General features: G+C 33.9%; 2 protein-coding genes across 2 annotated transcripts; one reads left to right on the top strand and one right to left on the bottom strand.

Annotated features, from left to right (window-relative positions):
- Positions 1-821: 821 nt before the first annotated feature.
- On the bottom strand, positions 822-11,129 carry LOC132743306 (protein PIF-like). The gene is made up of 9 exons (XM_060731845.1): positions 11,007-11,129; positions 10,304-10,391; positions 5,969-6,163; positions 4,474-4,665; positions 3,802-3,954; positions 2,465-2,663; positions 1,855-2,011; positions 1,377-1,547; positions 822-1,071 (listed from the first exon to the last, which is right to left on the bottom strand). The coding sequence occupies exons 2-9, from the start codon at positions 10,386-10,388 to the stop codon at positions 1,018-1,020; spliced, it is 1,206 nt and encodes a 401-aa protein (XP_060587828.1). The 5' UTR covers positions 10,389-10,391; positions 11,007-11,129; the 3' UTR covers positions 822-1,017.
- A 1,831-nt stretch (positions 11,130-12,960) lies between these two features.
- On the top strand, positions 12,961-22,292 carry LOC132743300 (sushi, von Willebrand factor type A, EGF and pentraxin domain-containing protein 1-like). Its single transcript, XM_060731839.1, has 13 exons — positions 12,961-13,081; positions 13,396-13,498; positions 13,756-14,027; positions 14,183-14,456; positions 14,932-15,105; positions 15,264-17,981; positions 18,819-19,019; positions 19,797-19,988; positions 20,438-20,632; positions 20,783-21,221; positions 21,422-21,437; positions 21,549-21,719; positions 22,152-22,292. The coding sequence occupies exons 2-13, from the start codon at positions 13,402-13,404 to the stop codon at positions 22,203-22,205; spliced, it is 4,803 nt and encodes a 1,600-aa protein (XP_060587822.1). The 5' UTR covers positions 12,961-13,081; positions 13,396-13,401; the 3' UTR covers positions 22,206-22,292.
- Positions 22,293-26,208: the final 3,916 nt, after the last annotated feature.

Here is a 26,208-nt window from a genome sequence, read left to right as displayed (position 1 = left end):
ATTAAAAGAGAAGCAGTATTTATCAACATTAGTCCATATCTAATCAGGTGAGAGAAGGCAGACGAGATAGTGGACCAGAGATGGGCTTTTACGAAGACCGCTTCATGTTTAGTATGAGGCTCTCATGGCCGAACTTGTTGAGGATCCAGCGTCACTCAAGAAATTTACTTTAATTGGACCTGATGTGTCTCGGGGTTCGGACGCGATTAGGCTGAATCCTCTCCGCCAAAACCATTGAATTTGAAATTCGTTTTCTAGGTGTTCTTTTCTTTTAAGGCATTTTGAAAATGAGCAAGCAAGAGGTTGTGGACGGATGTATTAGGTCCGTATAGATCCGTGGCAATTCGTTCTTCTCCGTATCAAAACGTTCTTCTCCGTATCAGACCGTACTCATTCGTATTAACCCGTGCTTATACCGTAGCAGACCGTAGTGTATCCGTAGTGCGTCCGTCCTGATTCGTGTCGCTCCGTATCAAACCGTGTCGGTCCGTAATAATCCGTGTCTCTCCGGGGGCTTTTGGCGGTAAATCCGTCGGACTCCGTACTCATACCGTTGTGAGTCCGTACTGGAACCGTAGCGGACTACGGAATTTCACATTTCCGTAGTAATCCGTGAACGATCTAACCGTAGCTCTTCCGTGGCATTATCCGTGAATATGTGACCGGGGCATAAGCGAACAGCATGGATCCTGATCAGACTGCGCGGATGCGCAGGCTGGTCTGGATCCATGCTGGTCGCAAACACATTATGTTGGTTTTGTCGTGACACGGCTTATATTATAATTGGTATAGTTGAATTAAGGCACCTCTTACACATCTGATCTGATTATTATTCGTTAAAATCGCTTTTATTCTTATTTGCATTTTAAACAATGTAACATAATTAAAATGACGTAGCAATTTCTTCAACTGATACCTATATCACTACCAGATTATTAAATAACGTAGACAATCAACACGTGTCTAGATTATTAGTAGATTAGTCTATGAGGAACCATACATATGATGTTTTTGGTATCAATAATTAATGTTTAGAACTGTGTCCAATGGCTTACATCTGTATATTGATATCTGAAACATAAAAGAAATAAACAAATATTTTATATAATTTTCATAGATGTGTTTGTGTGTTTAGAACAAAATATATGTTGATTGTCACTACATGTCAAATATAAATGGTAATAGTTTTGGACTATAGTAGTATATTGATATAATAAACGCGCTCGGTATGTCTTGTTAAAAAATACGACCATGGCACACTTTTTAACTTCCTGAAAACAAAGTTTTTTTGTACCTAAATACGATCTTTTCATACTGAAAGAAATAATAATTTTAAACTTCATTATTATTTTCTAAGATGATTTTAAAATACATACATCATCAATAAGACCGACAAAACCAGCAAGTCCAGGTGCAGCTCCAATCTGGAATCCACAATTAGTCTCCTTTAACTTTCCAGTACACCAGTCATTAAAACCAGCCCCACATACTCGTCCGTGAAGTTTGAAATCATCTTTGATATAAACGACCTCTTTCCACGGCTTGTTCTAAACAAAGAGCACGTATAGTTTACTTATTTATATTTATTCAGGAAAAGTTAACATCAATAAAATTATTTGTATATATACATGAAGTATCCATATATATATTCATGAATATTTTTCAAATTTTCAAAGTATGTGTCTATAAACACATGTCAAACTTTTTAAATGATTATATTGCTATTAAGTATTGTTGTCAATAACATAAAAACATCAGAAGCTGTATATAACATGCGTGTGAACATATTTTAAAGGTTGTAGCGTGATAGCTTGATTATATATAACTATTTTAAAACATTACTCCGGAACTTACCACAATAGGAAGGGGAAAAGAACGGGATATATTGGCTTCTGCACCAAGGAGGATTGAGTTCGGTAACTTGGCTATGACAACGGAAGGTTGTTTCCCACAATGACCATTTGTTACCAGGCCTTGAAGTCCACGAGAGCGCCTTCTTCTGTTATCCTCGCTGTAAGTAAACTCACAATCATAATCAAAGTATTCCTTATAAAGCTTTAAATGACCAGGAGTGACAGTTAAATTTGTTTCTGCCTATAAAAAAAATAACCGTTTCACTCGATCGTTCTTTTCTTGACAAACCAGATGCATTGAAATTTACACTATTTTGCTAAAAGGAGATGTTTTCCATGAAGTAAACTGACAGATCTAGTTAAAACTAGAATCTCTAAAATCAAATCATTTTGTCTACATGATAAAGTGCGTCGCAGAGGTTTCCTGGCCACATCAATTAATCTTTCGAACAGACATTGAAACACTATATAAAACATTTATTGCTCTTACAATGAGTTATATACTGATTTTGTCTGAAGAACATGCGCGATGTTCGATAAATAATCATTCAGTCAGACAAAGCCGGCGGTTACGAAATATGAATTCATAGCATTTTAATATATGATCTTACCTGAACTTTAGCTTTATGATAAGTACACCCTCGTCATATTTACTAGGTCGGAGTCGGTCTATGACAAGACGGGAATGTCCCCGGAAATAAGCAGCCCCACGGTACATGCTCACTCCTTCAGCGTGAATTTTGTTGTTATTCCCCGAAACATCTTCAGGAACACCTTTGTCAAAATTGATGACAACATCCGGTTTGCACCCTATAAATAATAAACATTGAGCCCTATAATTATATAGACATACTTTCAAATAGAGCACTAATTTGTTGTCGTATCTCCTCGCGGATCTCTATCCGAATAGTGCTTAAAATTTGACAAAGAACTGTATTCGTAGCAACTGTTGCTTTTTACACCCCAATTTATGGGGAGCAAGTCACCAAAAAGAGCCCAACTTCTATCTACTCTATTCGAAAGGTGTGACAGTGCTTTATGGTGTGATAGTGTTAATATCTCCTCGGCGTACAGCAACAACAGACAGCGGATAAATGGATCGTTTGTGTTCAGCTGCCACTTATTAGATCATTTGAAATATAGTGTCAAAACAGGAAGATATGTACATATTTGGCTAACAAAGGGCCTTCTACATGTTCTATGCCTTTATTAATTTTAGAATAGAAACATAATGATCAAAACAAAATGTTAAAAATGTAGTGTAAACATAAAAAAAATGTATTATGTTTAAAGCTAAAAATGAGTAAGACAGATAAGTGACTTATATAGAAAAAACAACAACGTAAAGATACATGTTTATCCTTACATTGACTTTTGCTAGTAGTTTTATATGCAAATAAAAAAATCACAGAGCACATGTCTTTCTTACTGGTATATCATTGCTATATCATGAATTTGATAAACATATTTTTTGCTATAGTGGACCTCAAAAGTGCATAACGCACTATTGGGTCGGACCCTAAAGTGCGTTGATCCCCAAAGTAAGAGGTTACATAGCATATCTACTTTGTGTGAAGTCAAAACATGTTTATTTTATACTTACAAAGGGACAACTGTGTAACAATTATCAATATTTTCTCATATAAAATTTGAGCATAGTATATCTTTAAAAGATCAGATTTGTTATAGATGGTATTTTTAGACTGCTGCATTAAATGTGTTATTTTAGTGATGGAATGTAAAATTGTTAATGAGACCCCAATTTAAATCTTAAATTGATTTTCAATTCAATGTCCTTATTTTGTAAAAACTAGAAACTGAAAAAAAGGTTGATAGAAACATGATGTACAATTATGTTTGTTGACGTATCTTACTGCACAATATTTACGGAAACGCTCGATGTATTCTTAACTTTATATAAAGCTACTAAGATTATACTTGTACTTACTTCTACCTGGTACAATAAGACCTTCTAGCGAACAACGACAGTCAGCTGGGTCATAGGCGGCACCGGGCGGGCACTCCTCTCTCTGCCATATACCGTTGTCGGTATACTGCTCATACTTTGTCGGCGCTCCAGATATTGGTCTCCTAGGACACCCTATTGGTAAACAAACAAAGCCATTTCTTTTTCATGTCAAATCAGAAATTTTAGAATTTGATTAAATACATACTTTCAAATATTGACTTTTACCTGAATTCTTATATCTTTTTTTATTATATAACATTGCACATTATGATTACAAACTGACTGACGTTATCTTGTGGTTAAGAGTTGAGACTGACACCTGGTCTTGTTAAAACTAGCAAATGTATAATAAATTTTCTAATAGTCTACTCTAGTAGGCCCTCTAATAACTCATTGTACACATCATAAATGTTGGAAAGAGACCTGAATTGTATAATAATGTAGAAATCATTGTTCAATTTTTTAATTCAAAGTACGATTTTTGATGTGGCAGCTTTCTAAAACATAGGACTGCAACTCATTTCTATATAAGAATATTCCTGCCAACATTAGTGTACGAGATAGGAACTTTAACCGTGCAGGAGGCAAAAATATGTACAGTTGTCGTGATTACTTATTGACGAAAATGAAGAAAGATATATATTTTTTTACCTGGAACACGATCTTTGAGTGGACACATGTCTGTACAAGATGGATCCGGTACACAGCCAAGCTCCTGGACAAACCTTTCACCTTGTGGACAACATTGACCAAATGCCTTGCCATTCACACATTTCCAATACGCATTACATTTGTTTGTATCTGTATGTTTGTAAAACTTTGATCCTGGTATTTGACACTTGTCTGTAGATAAATACAGGCAAAAATCACAATCAACCAATGTCACCGACTAACAATTGATAAAAAGGTCGAACATTTATTTTTACAGGTTGCTCATTTATTAATTATACAAAGTATATGTAGTGTTAGAAATACATTTAATTTTCAGATCTGTGTATCTAATTGACTTTCTTATAAATTTAGAATTAATTCTACATTGATCACTACTTAGCTCCGCAACTGTAATGGATGCAAATAATGTCATTACATATATTCATAATTGTCTACAACTGTACATTGCAAAATTTTGAGAGAAAGATAAAACAAGGATACCATATACCAGAATTAACCTGTTTGACAGCAAGTATTAATGGAACTAAATATAATTGTTATGCCCCAGTTTTTAGCATATGTAAGTCACGATTACATTAATCGGTCGTACCATTATGATAGAATGGGTTGCTCAAGTTCTTCAATTATTACATTTTGCATTTTTATTGCAATATAGAAGTGGAAAGTGGAAATAAAGTAGCGTAGTGGTTAGAGAGTTCAGATAGATAATGAAGATCTTAGGTTATGAACATGTTTTTTTTTCGAGTTCAAATCTGCAACTGTGCACATTTCTTGAGTATGCTTTTTTTTACTTTCAGAATATATTTTTATAGTGTGTCACATACTTTTTCATTTTCTCTATTATAATGTCTTGCATAATTTAAAGTTAAACTTATGACTTTTCAGCATAACTGAATGTATTTGATTTTTAATTGTCAATAAACAGCTTAAATAGTATTATCAATTTTATTTTATAAATGAGAATATATGTATACCTAAATGCTCTCATATTATATAGCATTGAGTGAATGAAATTCACGTGAAACTAAAATACAGTTCTTTGTTAAAAAATGTACTAAAAACAAAAAAAAGAAGGAATTTTAAGAAAAAAAATGTCTTTTCCAGGACTCGAACCAGGGTCTCTACACTCACAGAACGAACACTCTACCACTACACTATTATGCTAAACGCATGAGTGGTTGATTAGGTGGTAAACGATCTAGGCGATAAATAGTATGCTTTAATAAAAAATTATCGACACCCCTATTTGTCAATGTTGATGTTAACAGATAATGAAAGGAATATCGAATTCGATCTGTACCAATGTAGGCAGCAGCGGAGAAGAAAAAAACATTAAACATAGTATTGTCTACCACGAAAGAAAAATTATGTGCAAAATAAAGATTTTATAAGCCTAACGTTATATCTAGTAAGCATATCACCGCAAAAGATGCTATTAAATACTACCTGTATGTAAAATAAAAACATTTCTTACCAAATGGACAGCTGACATATTTTGCCGGGAAACATCCAATTTTTGATTGGTCCCAAAATTGTCCAAATTCACAGTTTCTGTAAACGGGTTCCACACGCCGGCCAGGGAGGTAAAAGCATTGCACAAACTGTGTACAGTCAAATGGATGCGGGTTATAACCAAATCCGTGTCTCTTAACGGCGTTATCGCAAACACCTGTTAATAAATTTTAAATTGAATTTAATGAAAAAATTGTAATAATGCATTAATTGGAACTACATGTAAATTTGATATGTTAGTAGAGTTTTAGTTTACAAGTGAGCGGCATCCTCGTATTTAAGATGTTGTCGCTTGATCCAGGTATCGCCTGTTGTCGCTTGATCCAGGTATCGCCTGTTGTCGCTTGATCCAGGTATCGCCTGTTGTCGCTTGATCCAGTTATTGCCTGTTGTCGCTTGACCCAGGTATCGCCCTGTTGTCGTTTGTTCCAGGTATTGTCTGTAGTCGCTTGTTCCAGTAATCGCCTGTTGTCGCTTGTTCCAGGTATTGCTTGTTTGTCGCTTGTTCCAGGTATCGCCTGTTGTCGTTTGTTCCAGGTATTGCCTGTTGTCGTTTGTTCCAGGTATTGCCTGTTGTCGTTTGTTCCAGGTATTGCCTGTTGTCGCTTGTTCCAGGTATCGCCTGTTGTCGTTTGTTCCAGTTATTGCCTGTTGTCGTTTGTTCCAGGTATTGCCTGTTGTCGTTTGTGTTCCAGGTTTTGCCTGTTGTCGCTTGTTCCAGGTATCGCCTGTTGTCGCTTGTTCCAGGTATTGCCTGTTGTCGTTTGTTCCAGGTATTGCCTGTTGTCGTTTGTTTTGTCGCTTGTTCCAGGTATCGCCTGTTGTCGCTTGTTCCAGGTATCGCCTGTTGTCGTTTGTTCCAGGTATTGCCTGTTGTCGTTTGTTCCAGGTATTGCTTGTTGTCGCTTGTTTTGTCGCTTGTTCCAGGGATCGCCTCCAGTAATCGTGGGTTGTAGCTTTATCAAGAGGTCGTATGTTGTAGTTTTACCTGAGGATCGCGGGTTGTAACTTTATCTAGTAATCTAGGGTTGTAGGTTTATTCAGTGACTGTGTGTAATAGCCTTATCCGTAAATCATGGGTTGTAGTTTTATTCGTAAATCTCATGGATTGTAGCTTTATCAGTAAATCATTGATTGTAGCTTTTTCCGTAAATCATGGATTGTAGCTTTATCCGAAAAGCTCATGGATTGTAGCTGTATATCCGGAATCATGGATTGTAGTTGTATCCGGAAATCATGGATTGTAGCTTTATCAGTTAATCTCGTGGATTGAAGCTTTATCCGTAAATCATGGATTGAAGCTTTATCCGTAAATCATGGATTGTAGTTTTATCCGGAAATCATGGATTGTAGATTTATCCGGAAATCATGGATTGTAGAGTTATCCGTAAATCATGGATTGAAGCTTTATCCGTAAATCATGGATTGTAGCTTTATTCGCAAATCATTGATTGTAGCTTTATCTGGATTCGTGGATTGTAGTTCTTTCCATAAATCATGGGTGGTAGCTTTATCCGTAAATCTCATGGGTTGTAGCTTTATCCGTAAATCATTGATTGTAGCTTTATTCGTAAATCTCATGGATTGTACATAGCTTGATCCGTAAATCATGGATTGTACCTTTATTCGTAAATCTCATGGATTGTAGCTTTATCCGGAATCGTGGATTGTAGTTTTATCCGGAAATCATGAATTGTATCTTTATCCAGAAATCATGGATGTAGCTTTATCTGTAAATCTCATGGATTGTAGCTTTATCCAGAAACGTGGATTGAAGTTTTATCCGTAAATCATGGATTGTAGCTTTATCCAGAAATCATGGATGTAGCTTTAATCCGTAAATCTCATGGATTGTAAGCTTTATCCAGAAACGTGGATTGAAGTTTTATCCGGAAATCATGGATTGTAGCTTTATCCAGAAATCATGGATGTAGCTTTATCCGTAAATCTCATGGATTGTAGCTTTATCCAGAATCGTGGCTTGAAGTTTTATCCGGAAATGATGGATTGTAGCTTTATCCAGAAATCATGGATGTAGCTTTATCCGTAAATCTCATGGATTGTAGCTTTATCCGGAATCATGGATTGTAGTTTTATCCGGAAATCGTTAATTGAAGCTTTATCCTGAAATCATGGATGTAGCTATATCGTAAATCTCATGGATTGTAGCTTTATCCGGAATCGTAAATTGTAGTTTTATCAGAAAATCATGGATTGTAGCTTTATCCGTAAATTTCATCGATTGTAGCTTTATCCATAAATCATGGATTGTATCTTTATCCGTAAATCTAATGGATTTTGTAGCTTTATCCGGAATCGTGGATTGTAGTTTTATCCGGAAATCGTGGATTGTAGCTTTATCCGGAAATCATGGATTGTACCCTTATCCATAAATCATGGATTGTAGCTTTATCCGTAAATTATATGGATTGTAGATTTATTCTGAATCATGAGTTGTAGCTTTATCCGTAAATCTCCTGGATTTTAGCTTTATCCGTAAATCATGGATTGTTGTTTTATCCGGAAATCATGGATTGTAGTTTTATCCGGAAATCATGGATTGTAGTTTTATCCGGAAATCATGGATTGTAGTTTTATCCGGAAATCATGGATTGTAGTTTTATCCGGAAATCATGGATTGTAGATTTATCCGGAAATCATGGATTGTAGTTTTATCCGGAAATCATGGATTGTAGATTTATTCGGAAATCATGGATTGTAGTTTTATTCGTAAATCATGAATTGTAGATTTTATCCGGAAATCATGGATTGTAGCTTTATCCGGAATCGTGGATTGTAGCTTCATTCGTAAATCTCATGGATTGTAGGTTTATCCATAAATCTCATGAATTGTAGTTCTATCCGGCAATCATGGATTGTAGTTTTTCCGGAAATCATGGATTGTAGCTTTATCCGTAAATCATGGATTGTAGCCTTATCCATAAATCATGGATTGTAGCTTTATCCGTAAATCATGGATTGTAGCTTTATCCGTAAATCATGGATTGTAGCTTTATCCGTAAATCATGGATTGTAGCTTTATCCGTAAATCATGGATTGTAGCTTTATCCGGAAATCATGGATTGTAGCTTTATCCTGAAATCATGGATTGTAGCTTTATCCGTAAATCATGGATTGTAGTTTTATCCGGAAATCATGGATTGTAGTTTTATCCGGAAATCATGGATTGTAGATTTATCCGGAAATCATGGATTGTAGTTTTATCCGGAAATCATGGATTGTAGATTTATTCGGAAATCATGGATTGTAGTTTTATTCGTAAATCATGAATTGTAGATTTATCCGGAAATCATGGATTGTAGTTTTATCCGGAAATCATGGATTGTAGTTTTATCCGGAAATCATGGATTGTAGTTTTATCCGGAAATCATGGATTGTAGTTTTATCCGGAAATCATGGATTGTAGATTTATCCGGAAATCATGGATTGTAGATTTATCCGGAAATCATGGATTGAACCTTTATCCTGAAATCATGGATTGTAGCTTTATCCGGAAATCATGGATTGTAGTTTTATCCGGAAATCATGGATTGTAGATTTATCCGGAAATCATGGATTGTAGATTTATCCGGAAATCATGGATTGAAGCTTTATTCGTAAATCATGTTATGTTGTTTTATCCGGAAATCATGGATTGTAGTTTTATCCGGAAATCATGGATTGTAGATTTATCCGGAAATCAAATGGATTGTAGTTTTATCCGGAAATCATGGATTGTAGATTTATTCGGAAATCATGGATTGTAGTTTTATTCGTAAATCATGAAATTGTAGATTTATCCGGAAATCATGGATTGTAGTTTTATCCGGAAATCATGGATTGTAGATTTATCCGGAAATCATGGATTGGTAGCTTTATTCGTAAATCATGTTATGTTGTTTTATCCGAAAATCATGGATTGTAGATTTATTCGTGAATTATGGACTATAGCTTTATCCGTAAATCATGAATTGTAGCTTTATCAAGGGTCGTTGGTTGTAGCTTGATTATATTAATTTTTTTACAAATGTCAGTTTTGGTTAATACCTAAATAATATACATGTATACATAAATAATGACAAAGCCGTTAATGGAAGAACAGAACTATATCAATTTGATTCCTGGTAAATTTTCCTTTGATTTGCTTTAATGTATTTTAATATATCTTTATAAATTCGGTGGAAACATAAGTTATTACTTTATCTAATTAAACACAAAATGTGTTATCAATGGTAATCAAACAAACAAACAAAAACACAAGATATTTATGATATATACGAGAAAATAATATTCTTACTAGGTTCGTTTACTTGTCGCCCTCTCTGTGTGTAGACAAGCTCCAAAAATTGTACAGAAATCACGAGTATCAGTACAGTCCTCATCTCCTTAAAACACATTAAAATATATTCATTATAAAATCAAAAACAAAAATCCATTCTCATATGATGTATGTCTGCTTTATAAAATATTCAATGAATATTGTGAGAAAACACATAAGTAAAAAGTTGATTTATCAATATTCATTTTTAACTCGGGAAAGAGTGGTGACATATTATATTTAAAGTATCAAGTATCAAATCTCTAATAAAGGCCCCGAACTGCATGTAGTTTTATTTTATAGCGGATTGGACATATCCGCCAAAGGAACTGGACATGAAGGTACAAATAAGACATATTTCACGCTTGTCTCCACTACTATCCGTATATTGTTGTTCATACAAGACTTAAATAATAATTGACAGAAACACAATGCTGACTATCCACACAAAAACTATGTTAATTAAATTCTAACACATCATATTTTAAATTATACATCTTCTTTTTTCTATATTTTTTCAAATCATTGCTATGAGTTGTATAATATGATCTGAAAATTATAAAGTTTAGATTGAAGTATATGCATGTACTTGTTTGTTATAATCAAATGCTAAAATATTTTAATATAATGTCTTAAGTTCACAAAATATTAAAGAATAAGAATTAGCATTAGCAAAACATACGATTAAAATCCAAACGTGTAATATCACAAAATACCAGTTAAGTAATTAAACTCACAACAAAAGTAACTAAATATATATGTTAGTAAATTTATTCATGATTGACTACAATCGTACATAATGATGTAAAAACCCATCCGGTCGAGACCATTAACGTTAACAACGTTACGTCAAACAAGATTATACGTTCAATCATTTCTGTGCACAACAACGGAAATAAAATTTGCATTATTAATTGGTTTTAATAAACGGAGATTGTGGTTGATACACGTCCAAATGACTTCGCAGCAAATGAACTGTATTTCTATTTCTGGAGTTCATGTCACTATAAACAAAAGTACATCAACCAGGGTGTGGTAAAGCAAGTATAGAGGATTTTCAAAATTAACAAAATCATGACTGTTGGTTAACTACAAGTCTTAAACTAAGTTAACAGAACATAAGGCATATACAATGAGTTATGTGCACATGTAATATATTTCAAAAGAATATCATTCTTGCCTGCCATTATCACATTAGATAAAAAAAATTATAGAATGCATGTACTCATACAAACATAATTTAAACGAAATTCAGTGAAACCTTTCTAACTTATAATCCAGTTATTCAATTTATTTATTTATTAAACAATTCCACACATTTGACAAAGAAGCCACTTAAAAACGAGATACCATAACACCAGCGACAGACATTGTTGCGAACATTGGCTTATTAAAGATTTACAGAATTTGCTCATGGTTTATATAGAATTTATTCTTGTTTGATTTTGTGTAAGCTTATATCCATTCTTCGGACCAAGCAGAACTTAGCAATGAGTGTAAAGTTTCAATGTCTTATACTTACACCAGACTGAGGTCAGCTATCCTATAATGTTCAAGTTTCAATGTCTTATACTTACACCAGACTGAGGTCAGCTATCCTATAATGTTCAAGTTTCAATGTCTTATACTTACACCAGACTGAGGTCAGCTATCCTATAATGTTCACATGTATATTACTAGTTGGATTATGACACGCCTCCACTTATTTTCTCATGCATTGTTCTACAAACTTAAATGTTCATCTCTATGCATTTAAGATCGGGTATTTTAGATAAATTCATTATTTACCAATTACAGAGAAAGTAACGCTATTTTTTCACAATTCACAATATGATTACAATTTACATTTGAATAAAATGTTTCCACTTTGAGTGTCATTTGAGTAGCTAATTAATGCGTGTTATTTGCATAATTTACTGTTAAAAAAGAAATAATATTTTTTTAAGTAAAGTCATTTAGACATTTTACCGACTGAAAAATCTTATATTTTGCTAGTTTGAAAGAATGCATTAGTCCGTGTGAAATCCCTAAAACCGAACAAAAAGCTTGTGTTGAGAGAAGTTTCACTGTAATTTAGATAAATTCTGAAAAGAAATTCGGGGATGTTCCACTGAAGATGTGTGGGAGGTTTTACTGTAGATTTACAAAGATGATGTTTATTCCAAGAAAACAAGGTGAGTCTTTGAAAGAGAATATAGAATCTAGTAACAAATTATAAGGTAATAATGTAATTAGGGAAAAGTTTATGTTAACTAATAACTTATATACAATCATACAGCGGCCAGAAGTAAACTGTATAAGAAGGAAAATATCTGCTATATAGCTCTGTAAATATAACCGTAGATATGTTTAATCGCTGTATGAAACATATTACAAATCAAGTATTAAAATTGAGTCAGTGTCTTTTTTTAAATTTAAAACAAAAATGCCTATTCATTACATTTGTTAATAATTAAACATGTATACACTCAACATGTTCAGTGAGCCGTGAGTTTAATATGTACGTCATTTAAAACGTCTGACAGTTGAACTTACGTACAGTTATTTTTCAACAATAAAAGGAAACACCAATGGGATGACAAAGATTTCGCGGTTCTATTATATCATGATTATATATAAGAGCACCAAGCTGTGTAGACCACAAATAATTTTCCTTGTAGTTTTGTAACATCTATTTTTCTTTCACTATTCATTATCATTGTTTTAAATATTTTTGAAACTTTATACATATATATTTGCAAGACTGGTCTTCACTAGGTACGTTTACAAAGTTATATTTCTATCTTCTTTTAAAACTGGTTCTTTCTTGAGATTTGAATATATTTATAAAACATACATGTTATAAATAATATTAATATATATAATTGAGTATATAAGCATTTTACTGCGTTCACTATAGCTAAAATTGTTAAACAATGTTTTACGTGCGATAATAATATTCAATATCTTTTTAAATGATGTAATTTGTTAAATACTAGTATTTCATTCTTACTTTGGTTAAATTAAATTTCTTTTTCTTTTAATCAGTTTTTCGCCAATCTCGTAATTTTTAACATGTTGTTCCTTTTCAGGTTGTAATGTTGCTAAAACAAAGCGTGTTTACCATCACGTGCGCGTTCATATTACACGTGACACTCTGTATTCATACTCCAGCAGCGAGAATCAACCCAGCAGGTAGAAACAGGGAAACAATTAATGTGATTTTGATCATTTGTTAAATAAGTACAGTAAAAAGGAGCTATTTCTATTTTAAAAAATTTTGGTAACTAAGAATACCGGTACTAGAAACAGATGTTTGTAGAACTTGCAAATTTGAAAAATTATGTCTTGTAGATATCCGAGAACTGCTATTGTAAAAACTGTTATGTTAGTTTGTATGCAACAATTTTGATATTGGTATGATACTTATACACGATACCTAATTATTTCAGAATGTCGTTCATTAATTGACCTATATGTTGTGATAGATGGATCAGATAGTATTTCATATCATGATTTCGGACTGTTGAAGACCGCTGTTGAAAATCTGATCCCGGAAATAGATCTTGGACACAATAAAGCTCGAATTGGCATGTTAGTGTACAGTTCACATGTGCCTGTAATGAGTGAACATGATTTTTCCTACAACCAGCACTACCTCATAAATGCCGCGAAAACTTTACAACACCCACGTGATGGGACAGATACAGCACTTGGTATCAAGGTCAGTAATATATCCTATATTAAACATAACCTGCTAGCAATACCTACTTTAACCATCTTCTTGAACCTATTCTCAATTTGACTTTAGATATACATTATTGTAAAGGCAATATAAAGTTTTTTTCAATACCAAGTCACTTCACTTTCTCATTACAGCATATGAAAAAATTCTTCAAGAAAAATGGTCGTAAAAATGTTCCTTGGGTTTGTGTTGTTATCACAGACGGAATCAGCAAAAATGCGACGGAAACTATAAAACAAGCAAAGCAGGCAGATAAAATGGGTATAAGCATGTTTGCTGTTGGTATTGGACACAGGATCGCACTACGAGAGTTGGAAAACATAGCATCAACACCGAATCAAGTTATGGCAATCGACGATTTTAGTCAACTCCAAAATATGCTCAAACAAATGATGTTTACAATTTGCCGTAAGTAATTGATTTCTAAGCAGTTGAACAGTTATATAATACACCAGAATTCAGATATTTGCCACAAGTTACGTATGGTTAAATTTTGTTTAAATACAAATGACTCTATTCACTGCTTATATAATTATCCTTTCTACAATAGTGACTTCTCATTCATTAATTAACAACTACAATACATTAATTACCATATTTCACTAACTGTATAACAAAACATATGCTTTATGGGAATTTATTGGAACTGCATATGAAGCGTCGAATTATAAAAATGCCTTTTATAATCCGCTTTACGTATAAACGATTAGAATTTATTAGTGCTGAAATACTAACATATTTGAAAGTCAGTCAATCAACCAAGACTATCAAATATGTTATAAGATAAGAATTTTATTTCATTAATAAGTCATGAAACCTTGGACAATTTCAGAAGTGTTGTAACTATCAAAATTAATGCTTAGTTTAATCATTCGTCATACAGCTTGTCCGGTACCACCGACTGTACCACACGCAAAGTGCAACGATGGTGCTCGAGCCATTGGAACTGTTCGTACATACACATGTGAAAGTGGTTATTTACAGCGTGGAAAGTCAACCATTCAGTGTCAAAGGGACTTCACATGGACACCGTTGTCTCTAGATTTTGAATGTGTTTGTAAGTATACTAGATTTTATGATTTACTTTACTAGAGTAACATATATTTTATATATAAATTGATATCAAATTTTAATAAGAAATTTTGTCAATTAAAACATAAAAAGAACCTGAAGAACTATTGTCATAATTGGGAATTTTATCATCTTTACTTGAAGCTTGTAGAAAGGAGACCCCAGTTGTGAAAAACGGCATATGCAGCGGAGGGGAATTCACAATAGGAACAACGCGTACATATACTTGCAAAAAGGGTTACCGTCCTGTTGGGGACCAGAGTATCAAATGTCTGAACGATGCCACGTGGAGCAAACCGAATTTTGAATGTGTTCCATGTGGACCAACTCCCGTCATTGAGAATGGGCTTTGTGGCGAGGGAAAATTTACAATTGGAACCCACAGAAAACTTTCATGTCTTCCCGGATATCGTGCTATCGGTACAGCAGATATAGAATGCCTTGATAATATGTCATGGGCAAGTCCTCAGTGGAGTCAACCTGACTTCCAGTGTGTTCCATGTGGTCCAACACCGGTAATTGAGAATGGACTTTGTGGTGACGGAAAATTTACAATTGGAACCCACAGAAAACTTTCATGTCTTCCTGGATATCGTGCTATCGGCACAGCAGATATAGAATGCCTTGATAATATGGCATGGGCGAGTCCTCAGTGGAGCCAACCTGATTTCCAGTGTGTTCCATGTGGTCAAACACCGGTAATTGAGAATGGACTTTGTGGTGACGGAAAGTTTACAATTGGAACCCACAGAAAACTGTCATGTCTTCCTGGATATCGTGCTATCGGCACAGCAGATATAGAATGCCTTGATAATGTGTCATGGGCCAGTCCTCAGTGGAGTCAACCTGACTTCCAGTGTGTTCCATGCGGTCCAACACCGGTGATTGAGAATGGACTTTGTGGTGACGGAAAGTTTACAATTGGAACCCACAGAAAACTTTCATGTCTTTCTGGATATCGTGCTATCGGCACAGCAGATATAGAATGCCTTGATAATGTGTCATGGGCCAGTCCTCAGTGGAGTCAACCTGACTTCCAGTGTGTTCCATGCGGTCCAACACCGGTAATTGAGAATGGAATTTGTGGTGACGGAAAATTTACAATTGGAACCAACAGAAAACTTTCATGTCTTCCTGGATATCGTGCTATCGGTACAGCAGATATAGAATGCATTGATAATGTGTCATGGGCCAGTCCTCAGTGGAGTCAACCTGACTTCCAGTGTGTTCCATGTGGTCCAACACCGGTAATTGAAAATGGACTTTGTGGTGACGGAAAATTTACAATTGGAACCCACAGAAAACTTTCATGTCTTCCCGGATATCGTGCTATCGGTACAGCAGATATAGAATGCCTTGATAATGTGTCATGGGCCAGTCCTCAGTGGAGTCAACCTGACTTCCAGTGTGTTCCATGTGGTCAAACACCGGTAATTGAGAATGGACTTTGTGGCAAGGGAAAATTTACAATTGGAACCCACAGAAAACTTTCATGTCTTCCCGGATATCGTGCTATCGGCACAGCAGATATAGAATGCCTTGATAATGTGTCATGGGCCAGTCCTCAGTGGAGTCAACCTGACTTCCAGTGTGTTCCATGCGGTCCAACACCGGTAATTGAGAATGGACTTTGTGGTGACGGAAAATTTACAATTGGAACCCACAGAAAACTTTCATGTCTTCCTGGATATCGTGCTATCGGCACAGCAGATATAGAATGCCTTGATAATATGGCATGGACGAGTCCCCAGTGGAGCAAATCTGATTTCCAGTGTGTACCATGTGGTCAAACACCGGTAATTGAGAATGGACTTTGTGGTGACGGAAAATATACAATTGGAACCCACAGAAAACTTTCATGTCTTCCCGGATATCGTGCTATCGGTACAGCAGATATAGAATGCCTTGATAATATGTCATGGGCCAGTCCTCAGTGGAGTCAACCTGACTTCCAGTGTGTTCCATGCGGTTCAACACCGGTAATTGAGAATGGACTTTGTGGTGACGGAAAATTTACAATTGGAACCCACAGAAAACTTTCATGTCTTCCCGGATATCGTGCTATCGGCACAGCAGATATAGAATGCATTGATAATGTGTCATGGGCAAGTCCTCAGTGGAGTCAACCTGACTTCCAGTGTGTTCCATGCGGTCCAACACCGGTAATTGAGAATGGACTTTGTGGTGACGGAAAATTTACAATTGGAACCCACAGAAAACTTTCATGTCTTCCTGGATATCGTGCTATCGGCACAGCAGATATAGAATGCCTTGATAATATGTCATGGGCCAGTCCTCAGTGGAGTCAACCTGACTTCCAGTGTGTTCCATGCGGTCCAACACCGGTAATTGAGAATGGACTTTGTGGTGACGGAAAGTTTACAATTGGAACCCACAGAAAACTGTCATGTCTTCCCGGATATCGTGCTATCGGCACAGCAGATATAGAATGCCTTGATAATATGTCATGGGCCAGTCCTCAGTGGAGTCAACCTGACTTCCAGTGTGTTTCATGTGGTCCGACACCGGTAATTGAGAATGGACTTTGTGGTGACGGAAAATTTACAATTGGAACCCACAGAAAACTTTCATGTCTTCCTGGATATCGTGCTATCGGCACAGCAGATATAGAATGCCTTGATAATATGTCATGGGCCAGTCCTCAGTGGAGTCAACCTGACTTCCAGTGTGTTCCATGTGGTCCGACACCAGTTATTGAGAATGCAATTTGTAAAGATGGTGTGAGCATTTTAGGCACACAAAGAACCTACACATGCATGATTGGTTATGTGTTAAAAGGAAATCCCACTACGACCTGCCAAGATGATGCCACTTGGTCGAATCCTTCTTTTACTTGTCATGGTAAGTTTTCAAATTTGATATATAACTACATTAGCCCTTTCGCTGCCAGAGGGTTATTGTTTTATTGTTCACCTATTTGCCAGAGGATTTTCTAAGAAATTACTATATTATTAATTAATATAATTATTATTATTTGTTATTAGTATTATAATAATTATATATGTTTCCAAATCTGTTAGTATAATAATAATTATTGTCAATGGTATAATTTTCTTTATATTTATTATTATCTTTATTATTATTATTATAAATATATTATTATTACTATTATTATTATTATAGAAACGGCTAAAGCCGTCCATATGGCAAATACGCCGAAAATAACAGGGACGGCTTAAGCCGTCCCTATGGCAGTGAAAGGGTTAAAAAAGTGATAAGAAATTATTAAAAGTAGAATTATAAATTAAGAAGTTGTAAGTAAGAAATTATAGAACTATAATAATTATATTCTTAATTTATTAATATAAACCTTAAAATGCATAAGAATTAATGAAAATATAAATAGTTATCATTATCTTATGTCTTATGTCAGTACAAGAAAATTTTACATTTGCGCTTGTTATTCCATGGATCTCATATGAACATTTTGGGAAAATTTTCCTTGTAGTTATCTAACTTTGTAAGTTTCTTTTTATTATTTCTATGAAGTACTTTAATATCTTATGTAAATTCCTGCGTGCAGTGACTGACAACTTGCAGAATAAGTTGGTAAAATTATTTTGTAAATAAGAAAATAAGAAGATAAATACCTGACATAGGGCAATGCACCTTTCGAAACATAGCAATTGATTTATCTGCATGAAGTCATGGAAGAAATATTACGTGATTCATTTATAGATTGTGGAGATCCCCCTATGGTAGCAAACGCGTACACCGGGACGGGACCCAGTACTGTAGGTGCTAAACGTGTATATTTCTGTGAGGACGGATTTAAGATGGTTGGTAAAGGTGTGGTCAAGTGTAAGGGGAGCGGTAAATGGGAAAAACCAAAGTTTTCTTGTGAGGGCATTACAACCAACATGACAACGGGAGAGCCAAGTGAGTTAAAAATATTAAAATATTAAATTCCATTTGTAAAATTATAGTTTGCCTCAAACATTAAATAGATTATATCTATTGAAAACATTTCATAAAAATAAAGCTATGTGTACTTGGTATGGAAATCTATTGTGGCCGATTTTCGTCATATCGCACTTTTGTATTTTTAAACTTTTCGCCATTTTTGCACTCTGTAGACGAAAAGTGTAAGGGCGACAAGAGAAATGTGACAATATGACAATTAAAATGTGTACATCTTTCGAGACGAAATTACATTGGTGCATTTTCGCTTTGTCGCATTCTCGCGTTCCACTTGTACAAGCGCATGTGCACATCAAATGCAACGGAGGGAGTTTACAAAATCTTTTGTAAGATGCGAAAAAGCATCAATGCGACAAAGCTAAAATGCAACGATGCAAAAATGTGACAGTGCAACAATGCAATAAAATATACAATATATTAATGTGAAAAATCGAAAATACAATATATATAAATATATAAGATACATGTATATGAAAATCAAATACAAAGCAAATAACAGGCGTAAACACTACACATTTCATATATGCCTTATTTTGGCTAATTGTGTCTTCTTTTCGCTTGTTTCGCCTTTAAGAATGCGAAAATACAAATATACGTTGTCGTATCTTCGCGTTTTTGCATATATTTTTTTTTTTTGCATTTACGTGGCGAAAAGGGGGGAAACGGATGTGGGGGCATACTACAGAAATTAGTACACAATTAATGATGCCAGTGAAATTTGTGGGTTTTTTTTAGGTGTATGCGACAGTTGCAGATTTATAAATGGTGTAGGATACAACAATCATCCATATGACTGCAATCAGTTTGTCCAATGTTTTAAAGGAAATAGAGGCTTGGAACCAGCCTATCGGAAGTGTCCATTTGGTTTGTTTTGGGATCAGAACGCTCTAACATGCAAACCATCGCATGAAGTGGACTGCCCAAATGGTATGTCTATTTAATAAGTTCTTACTATTTCCCCTCAAGTTTTACTTTAAAGTGATGTAATATAAAAAAATCTTAACGAAGTAAATTTAAACAACCGAATGTAGTCTACAACACATTCAAGTTCAAATAGTGGAAAGAAAGCAGATCAGCTACATGTATAAAACACAGACACTTGTGATGCATTAGAATCCAAATAAAATATATATTTGTTTATCTAATCACATACACTTACTTTAAGCTGTTTGGGGAAAAATCCTATTACAACGTCTATCTAAGTAAACGTCTATGCATTTTGTTTGGATTTTAAGGCGTTTGGAGCTCCTCACCCAAAGTGACTTTGTATAAAATATATTAATTTTACATATATTTGAGAGACCATTATAAAATTTTAAACATACATTTTACCCACTTTTGCCTGAACTATGTTAATCGTTTTTATTTAATTATAGATCAGTGCAAAAATCCTTTAGTTCAGTCTTATCAGCACAAAGATCCAAACAAATGCTGTGCCTACTGGAAATGCAAGAATGGGCGTGCATATGGAGAGTGTTGTGGTGAGGGTTCGTCATTTAGCCGCCTTCAAAACCAATGTGTTCCTGACGCCGAATGTTTAGATACTTGTCCCTTCCATGATGAAATACCAGGTGACCACTTTATTGTGTTGCAGAAAATGTATTATAAAATAATATCTTAAAATAAACCAAAAAGAAATCGTATGATCAACTTTAATATACTTTTATTAAAACTGACTTGAGCAGTTCAATTGAATCTTAAACTTTTTTTTATATTTTTAGTTTGTGATAAGAGACCGACTGGGAAAGACACAATGTTCGAGCAGCATATAGGCAACAATCATTGGGTCACTATGCATTGTGCTCCAGGTACAGCATTTAATCCTGTGGATTGCAAATGTTCACTTTTCATCATGAACGTACCCGGAAGAAATAGACAACAACTGTGCAAACCTGAGATATTCCTCCCTTTTACAAATAGCTTTCAAGATCGGTCTGGAAAAAATGTTTTCGTTAAACCAGAAAACGTGACAATACATAGAGGGGCAGCTCTTTTCAACGGGAATTCCCGAATCATAATAAATCGCTTTGCTAACACGGAATTTTACGGCGATCTTGTGATCAAGTTCCGTTATAATGAGTTTAAACGTGGTTCATATTTCAACAAGTTACAAGCTCTCGTTACCAATGGTGATTGTGGTTCAGATCCTTCTATATTATAGCTAAGATGCCCGGCTATGTTTTACTTGGAGCAAAGACAGATACATCGAGGAGCTTTGCATTGCCCACCCTGGTAATATGCTTTTTTATATGTTACCTACCTTTCTTGAAAAGAAACCTTAAACCGTTTTTAAAAAGAAATTATGATAATATCGAAAAAGGTATCAGCAATTTTAGTAACACAAAAATGTAATATTTTAGCAAAGACTTCTGTAAAGTAAATACCTATACTCTCACATGTATCGAATATCCGTCCCTGTTCGTTATAAACTTCACTCATACTAACATTTTTAACATTTTTAATGCATTACTATACACTTTACTTCAGGATAAAGATTGGAAGGAGGTCATTTACATACACAATATGAAAAAGTTAGAGGGTAGAGTTTGTGGTGCCTCGAAAGCGAGATGGTCGTATGGACATATACAAGCAAATCATTGCGCCTTACAAGTTGGCTATGGCAGTGGACTACAGTCATATGTTGGACTGATAGATGATGTAAGTACAATTATTATCCTTCATTTATTTAAATGATCATTATCGAAAAAATATTCATGGTTATCTTTGTTAGTATCATATAATGAAGTATAATGAAGTATCTGTTTCTCATTCTTCAATATAAGAATATGATTGTTTGACCCAGCAAACTGTGCCGTCTTATACGTACGTTATTTTTTCGTGTTAAAATGAAACGCATGTGTTTGGTTTGTAATGCATTTAATTATTCCATCATGTTAATTGATACACACATATTGTTCACTTAAATGTTTTGCCAATAATATTAACTGGCATAGGTGTTCGAGTATGAAGTAACAGAATTGACGTGCTGAACTCATTTGAACGAGTAGTACAAATGCATTACCGTTTATAAATCATACGTACGATATGATCACATTAAATTACAGCCATGGTTTTCTAATTTTATTTCAGTTGTACGTGTACCAGTGCCGACCACGAAACGGAGAACTGAACATTGGCTACTAGATACAGTCATCAGTGCCGACCACGAAACAGTAGCTACATGTAACTGTATTGCTGTGATATCTAATCGAAACATGTCAATTTTACATTATGTATTCAAACAAAAAGTGCAGTTTATTTCGCAGGAATTTATTTTTGAAATACATATTAATTCCATGTTTTGGTGAATACTATCAAGTGTCTACATTAAATGAGACGATAAACCAGCAACAAGTCGGATATTTCAATGTTACATTCATCATCTACGGGAAAGCCAAAACAATATTTAATCTTTATGTGACCATTTATCTACTTGCATTTATTTATTTATTTGTTTATTTATTTCATAGATATTCATTATTTCATTCATGTCATTTTGAGTCGAAATGTATTTCCAACTGGGAAGAACATCTGCTCTTGTTTCCATTGTAAATTGGACATATGTTAGGTATTTTTACACAAGTCAAATGTATAGAAAATGTCCTATTAAAACGTCACAAAAATAATACTACCCGTATTCATAAAAAATCACAAAAATAATATGTATCCAAAAAACTCCAAAAAAAAACCCGTTACATAAACTCACAATAAACATCGTGTTTACATAAAATCACAAAAAATAAAGTATCACATAACATCAAATAATAAATGTATAATAAAAGTCACAAAAATACATTGTATCAATAAAATCCATAAAGACCCTGTTCACATAACGTAAAAAAAATACATTCTGTATACTAAAATACAATAATGCACCTGTAAAATAAAGTCACAAAAAAGAAACTTTTATATAAAGTACAAAAATAAACCTGTAAAATTTAAAAAACTCACAAAATAGAAAATGATATATAAACCCAAAAATATAAATGTATAATAAAACCAAATGTAATACCCGTATACATAATCACAATTATAAACCGTATTCATAAACGTCCATATTAACCTGATTACAAAATCAAATAAAAAGACCCTTATTACATAAACGTTACAATAATGCGTATGTATACATAAAGTAAATTAACTACTATATTAATAAAAAGCATTTTGTAACTTTTATCACAAATCAACAATTTTTTAGTTTATTTATAAGGTATTTATTAATTTGAGTGATTAACAATTATTATTGTGACGGATGCGAACGGTAACATTTTTTTTCAAATTCAAGAGAAAAATTTGGGAAAAAATTTAAAGAATTAAATTCTGTTTTTGTGTTTTTAATTAATTTGAGTTGATGTAAAAACCATTGGGGTGATGAAAAAGGAAACGGAACAATTTTATTTTTTCAAATTAAAATAAATTTGGGGGAAATAACGGAAATGAAAACTGTTTTTTTTTTGTTTTTTTTCAAATGAAAAAAATCTTGAACCCCTGACAAAAATTAAAAAAGACCCTTTTGCATTCTTTACGTTTTGAGTTAAAAGTTGGGAGATAAGAATAAAAAATTTCCTTTTTAAGTTAAAGGAGACTCGGAAAAATCATCAAAAAATACCAATTTTTTATTGACCCATTCTTACATATCATAAAATTAATTTGAGTTGAATGTGTATGTTGGAAAATGAACGAAAATGATTTTTTTTTTAAATTAAGGGATCCTGTAAAAAACATCGAACCTAGAAATTGAACTTAACACATTTTTATGATATCAAATTAAAAAAATTGAATTGTAAACGTTTAGATAATGAAGAAACTGATTTTTTTTTTCGGAAAGGGGCAAAAGTTTTAAAAAGGTTTCCTGCGGGGAAAATTTTTGAATAAAATTTTCATTTAACTTTTTAAAAAATTTTTTTTTTTTTGGGGGGGGGGGGGTAAATAAACGTTGTTATCAAGAAAATTAGTGACAATAATAAACGTCAATATAGAAGAACTGGTCGGAAAATAACCCCTTAAGAAGGAGAAGGCCCAACATAAAACAATTATTTCTTTTTAAAAAATTTAAAAAAGACCCCAAAAAAAAAAATCTATAGGGGTCATCTACTAGTTATGACCAATCAATATGTGAAATATGAAGACTTTGTGTTGAATATTTTTCAAGATAATCAGCGGAAACCATTCTGACATTTAAGGCCCCTGTGACCTAGACCTTTGACCTAGTGACCCCAAAGTCAATAGGGATCATCTACTAGTTATGACCAATCACTATATGAAACATGTAGACTTTGTGATGAATACTTTTCAAGATAATCAGCTGAAACCATTCAGACATTTAAGGCCCCTCTGATCTTGACCTTTGACCTAGTGAACCTTTAATCAGTAGGGGTTATCTACTAGTTATGACCAATCAATATGTGAACTATGAAGACTTTGAGATACTAGTAAACAGTTTTCAAGAAAATAATGCGAAACCATATTACCATTCAAGGCCCCTCTGACCCTGACCTTTGACCTAGTGACAGCAAAATTGATAGGAGTCATCTACTAGTTATGACCAATCAATATGTGAAATATGAAGACTTTTCAATGAATTGTAACCAAGATAATGAGCAGAAACCATTCTGACATTTGAGGCTCCTGTGACCTTGACCTTTAACCCCAATATCAATAGGGGTCATCTACTGGTTATGACCATTTAACATGTGAAATATGAAGACTTTGTGATGAATACTTTTCAAGATAACAAGCTGAAACCCTTCTGACATTTAAGGCCCCTATGACCATGACCTTTGACCCTAAAATCAATAGCGGTTATTTACTAGTTATGCCAAATCACTATGTGAAATATGAAGTCTGTGATAAATAGTTTTCAAGATAATCAGTGGAAACCATGTGGTCTATCGACGGACAGACCGACAGACAGACCGACATTAGCAAAACAATATACCCCTTCTTCTAATAATAATTTGACCTTGACAGTCAAGGTCAATTAAAGTTCAATGTCATATCAGAATAATTAAACATGTCTGTTTTGTCTTATGTGCTCCTTTGTCCAAGTATGTTTTTAAAAAAAGTTATGACAATTTAAAGGGACATAATAATGCCCATCCGAGGATATATATAGTGAGTGAACTGGTGAAAGTGAAAATAAGTTTACACTTTCCAATAATTCCTTTCGATTATATAATTAAGAAAAAACTCTCATGACTTTAGGAAATTTCTGTAAATATCCATTTACCTGTAACATTCAAGTTATCAAAAAAAGTCACAGGGGCAATCTTTTTATATTTAAGGCAGATTTACATCTTATCCCTAACATTTTCCGTCATTCACCATACACCATAATAATGGTAAATCTTTTGAAATATATAGTCAATTCGACTAAACTTGACACAAACTAAATGAGCACAACATAACTGTAAGCAAATTTCAATAATTTGACCTTGATGGTCAAGGTCAAATAAAGGTCAAGGTCACACTTAAAATATTCAACATATTGGTTTTGTCATAAGTGTTCTTGTCCAAGTACGATTCAAATCTGTTAAAACATAACAAACAAAGTTGTGACAATTTAATCAGAATTTATACATTTATATGGCTTATACAGAATTTATTTTCGTTTGATTGTGTAGCAAGCTATAAGCTTATAGACACATTTTCGAATCCATTCCTGGAACTAACCAGTACTGAGCAATGAGTGTAGTTTCTTGCTCAAGAAAACAACAACTTGCTCGGGACGTCATTGATCAGCAAAGGTTATATACAATTTGATGTACTTAAAGATTTTGTTAAAAAGGATCATTGTGTCCATTAGTATGAAGACATTCTGTTTATAAATAACAAAATTATACCTAGTTATAACAAAAATCAAGCAAATTTCATTAATTTGACCTTCAAGGTTTTTGATGAGTGATGGCCATAATCAATTTGGTTTACTTGAAAGTCTTGTCCAATTAAAAAATTGTAGTAATGAAGTATGAACACAATCAATTTTATAAATAACAAGCAAATTCGTTGAATTTATATCCCCCGCCGAGTACTGGTTATTACTAACACAACAACTGAAGACATAAGGCTTTATTTATACATTTATCATGGCATAAACAGTAATATTCTTTGAACTTGATAAATATTCAGGGCAATAACAGAGCCATAA

The sequence above is a fragment of the Ruditapes philippinarum genome, unplaced genomic scaffold (genome assembly GCF_026571515.1).
Source record: "Ruditapes philippinarum isolate M1 unplaced genomic scaffold, ASM2657151v2 ctg547_1_1_1_1, whole genome shotgun sequence".
Lineage (NCBI taxonomy): Eukaryota > Metazoa > Mollusca > Bivalvia > Venerida > Veneridae > Ruditapes > Ruditapes philippinarum.
This window is presented reverse-complemented; position numbering and strand designations above follow the sequence as displayed.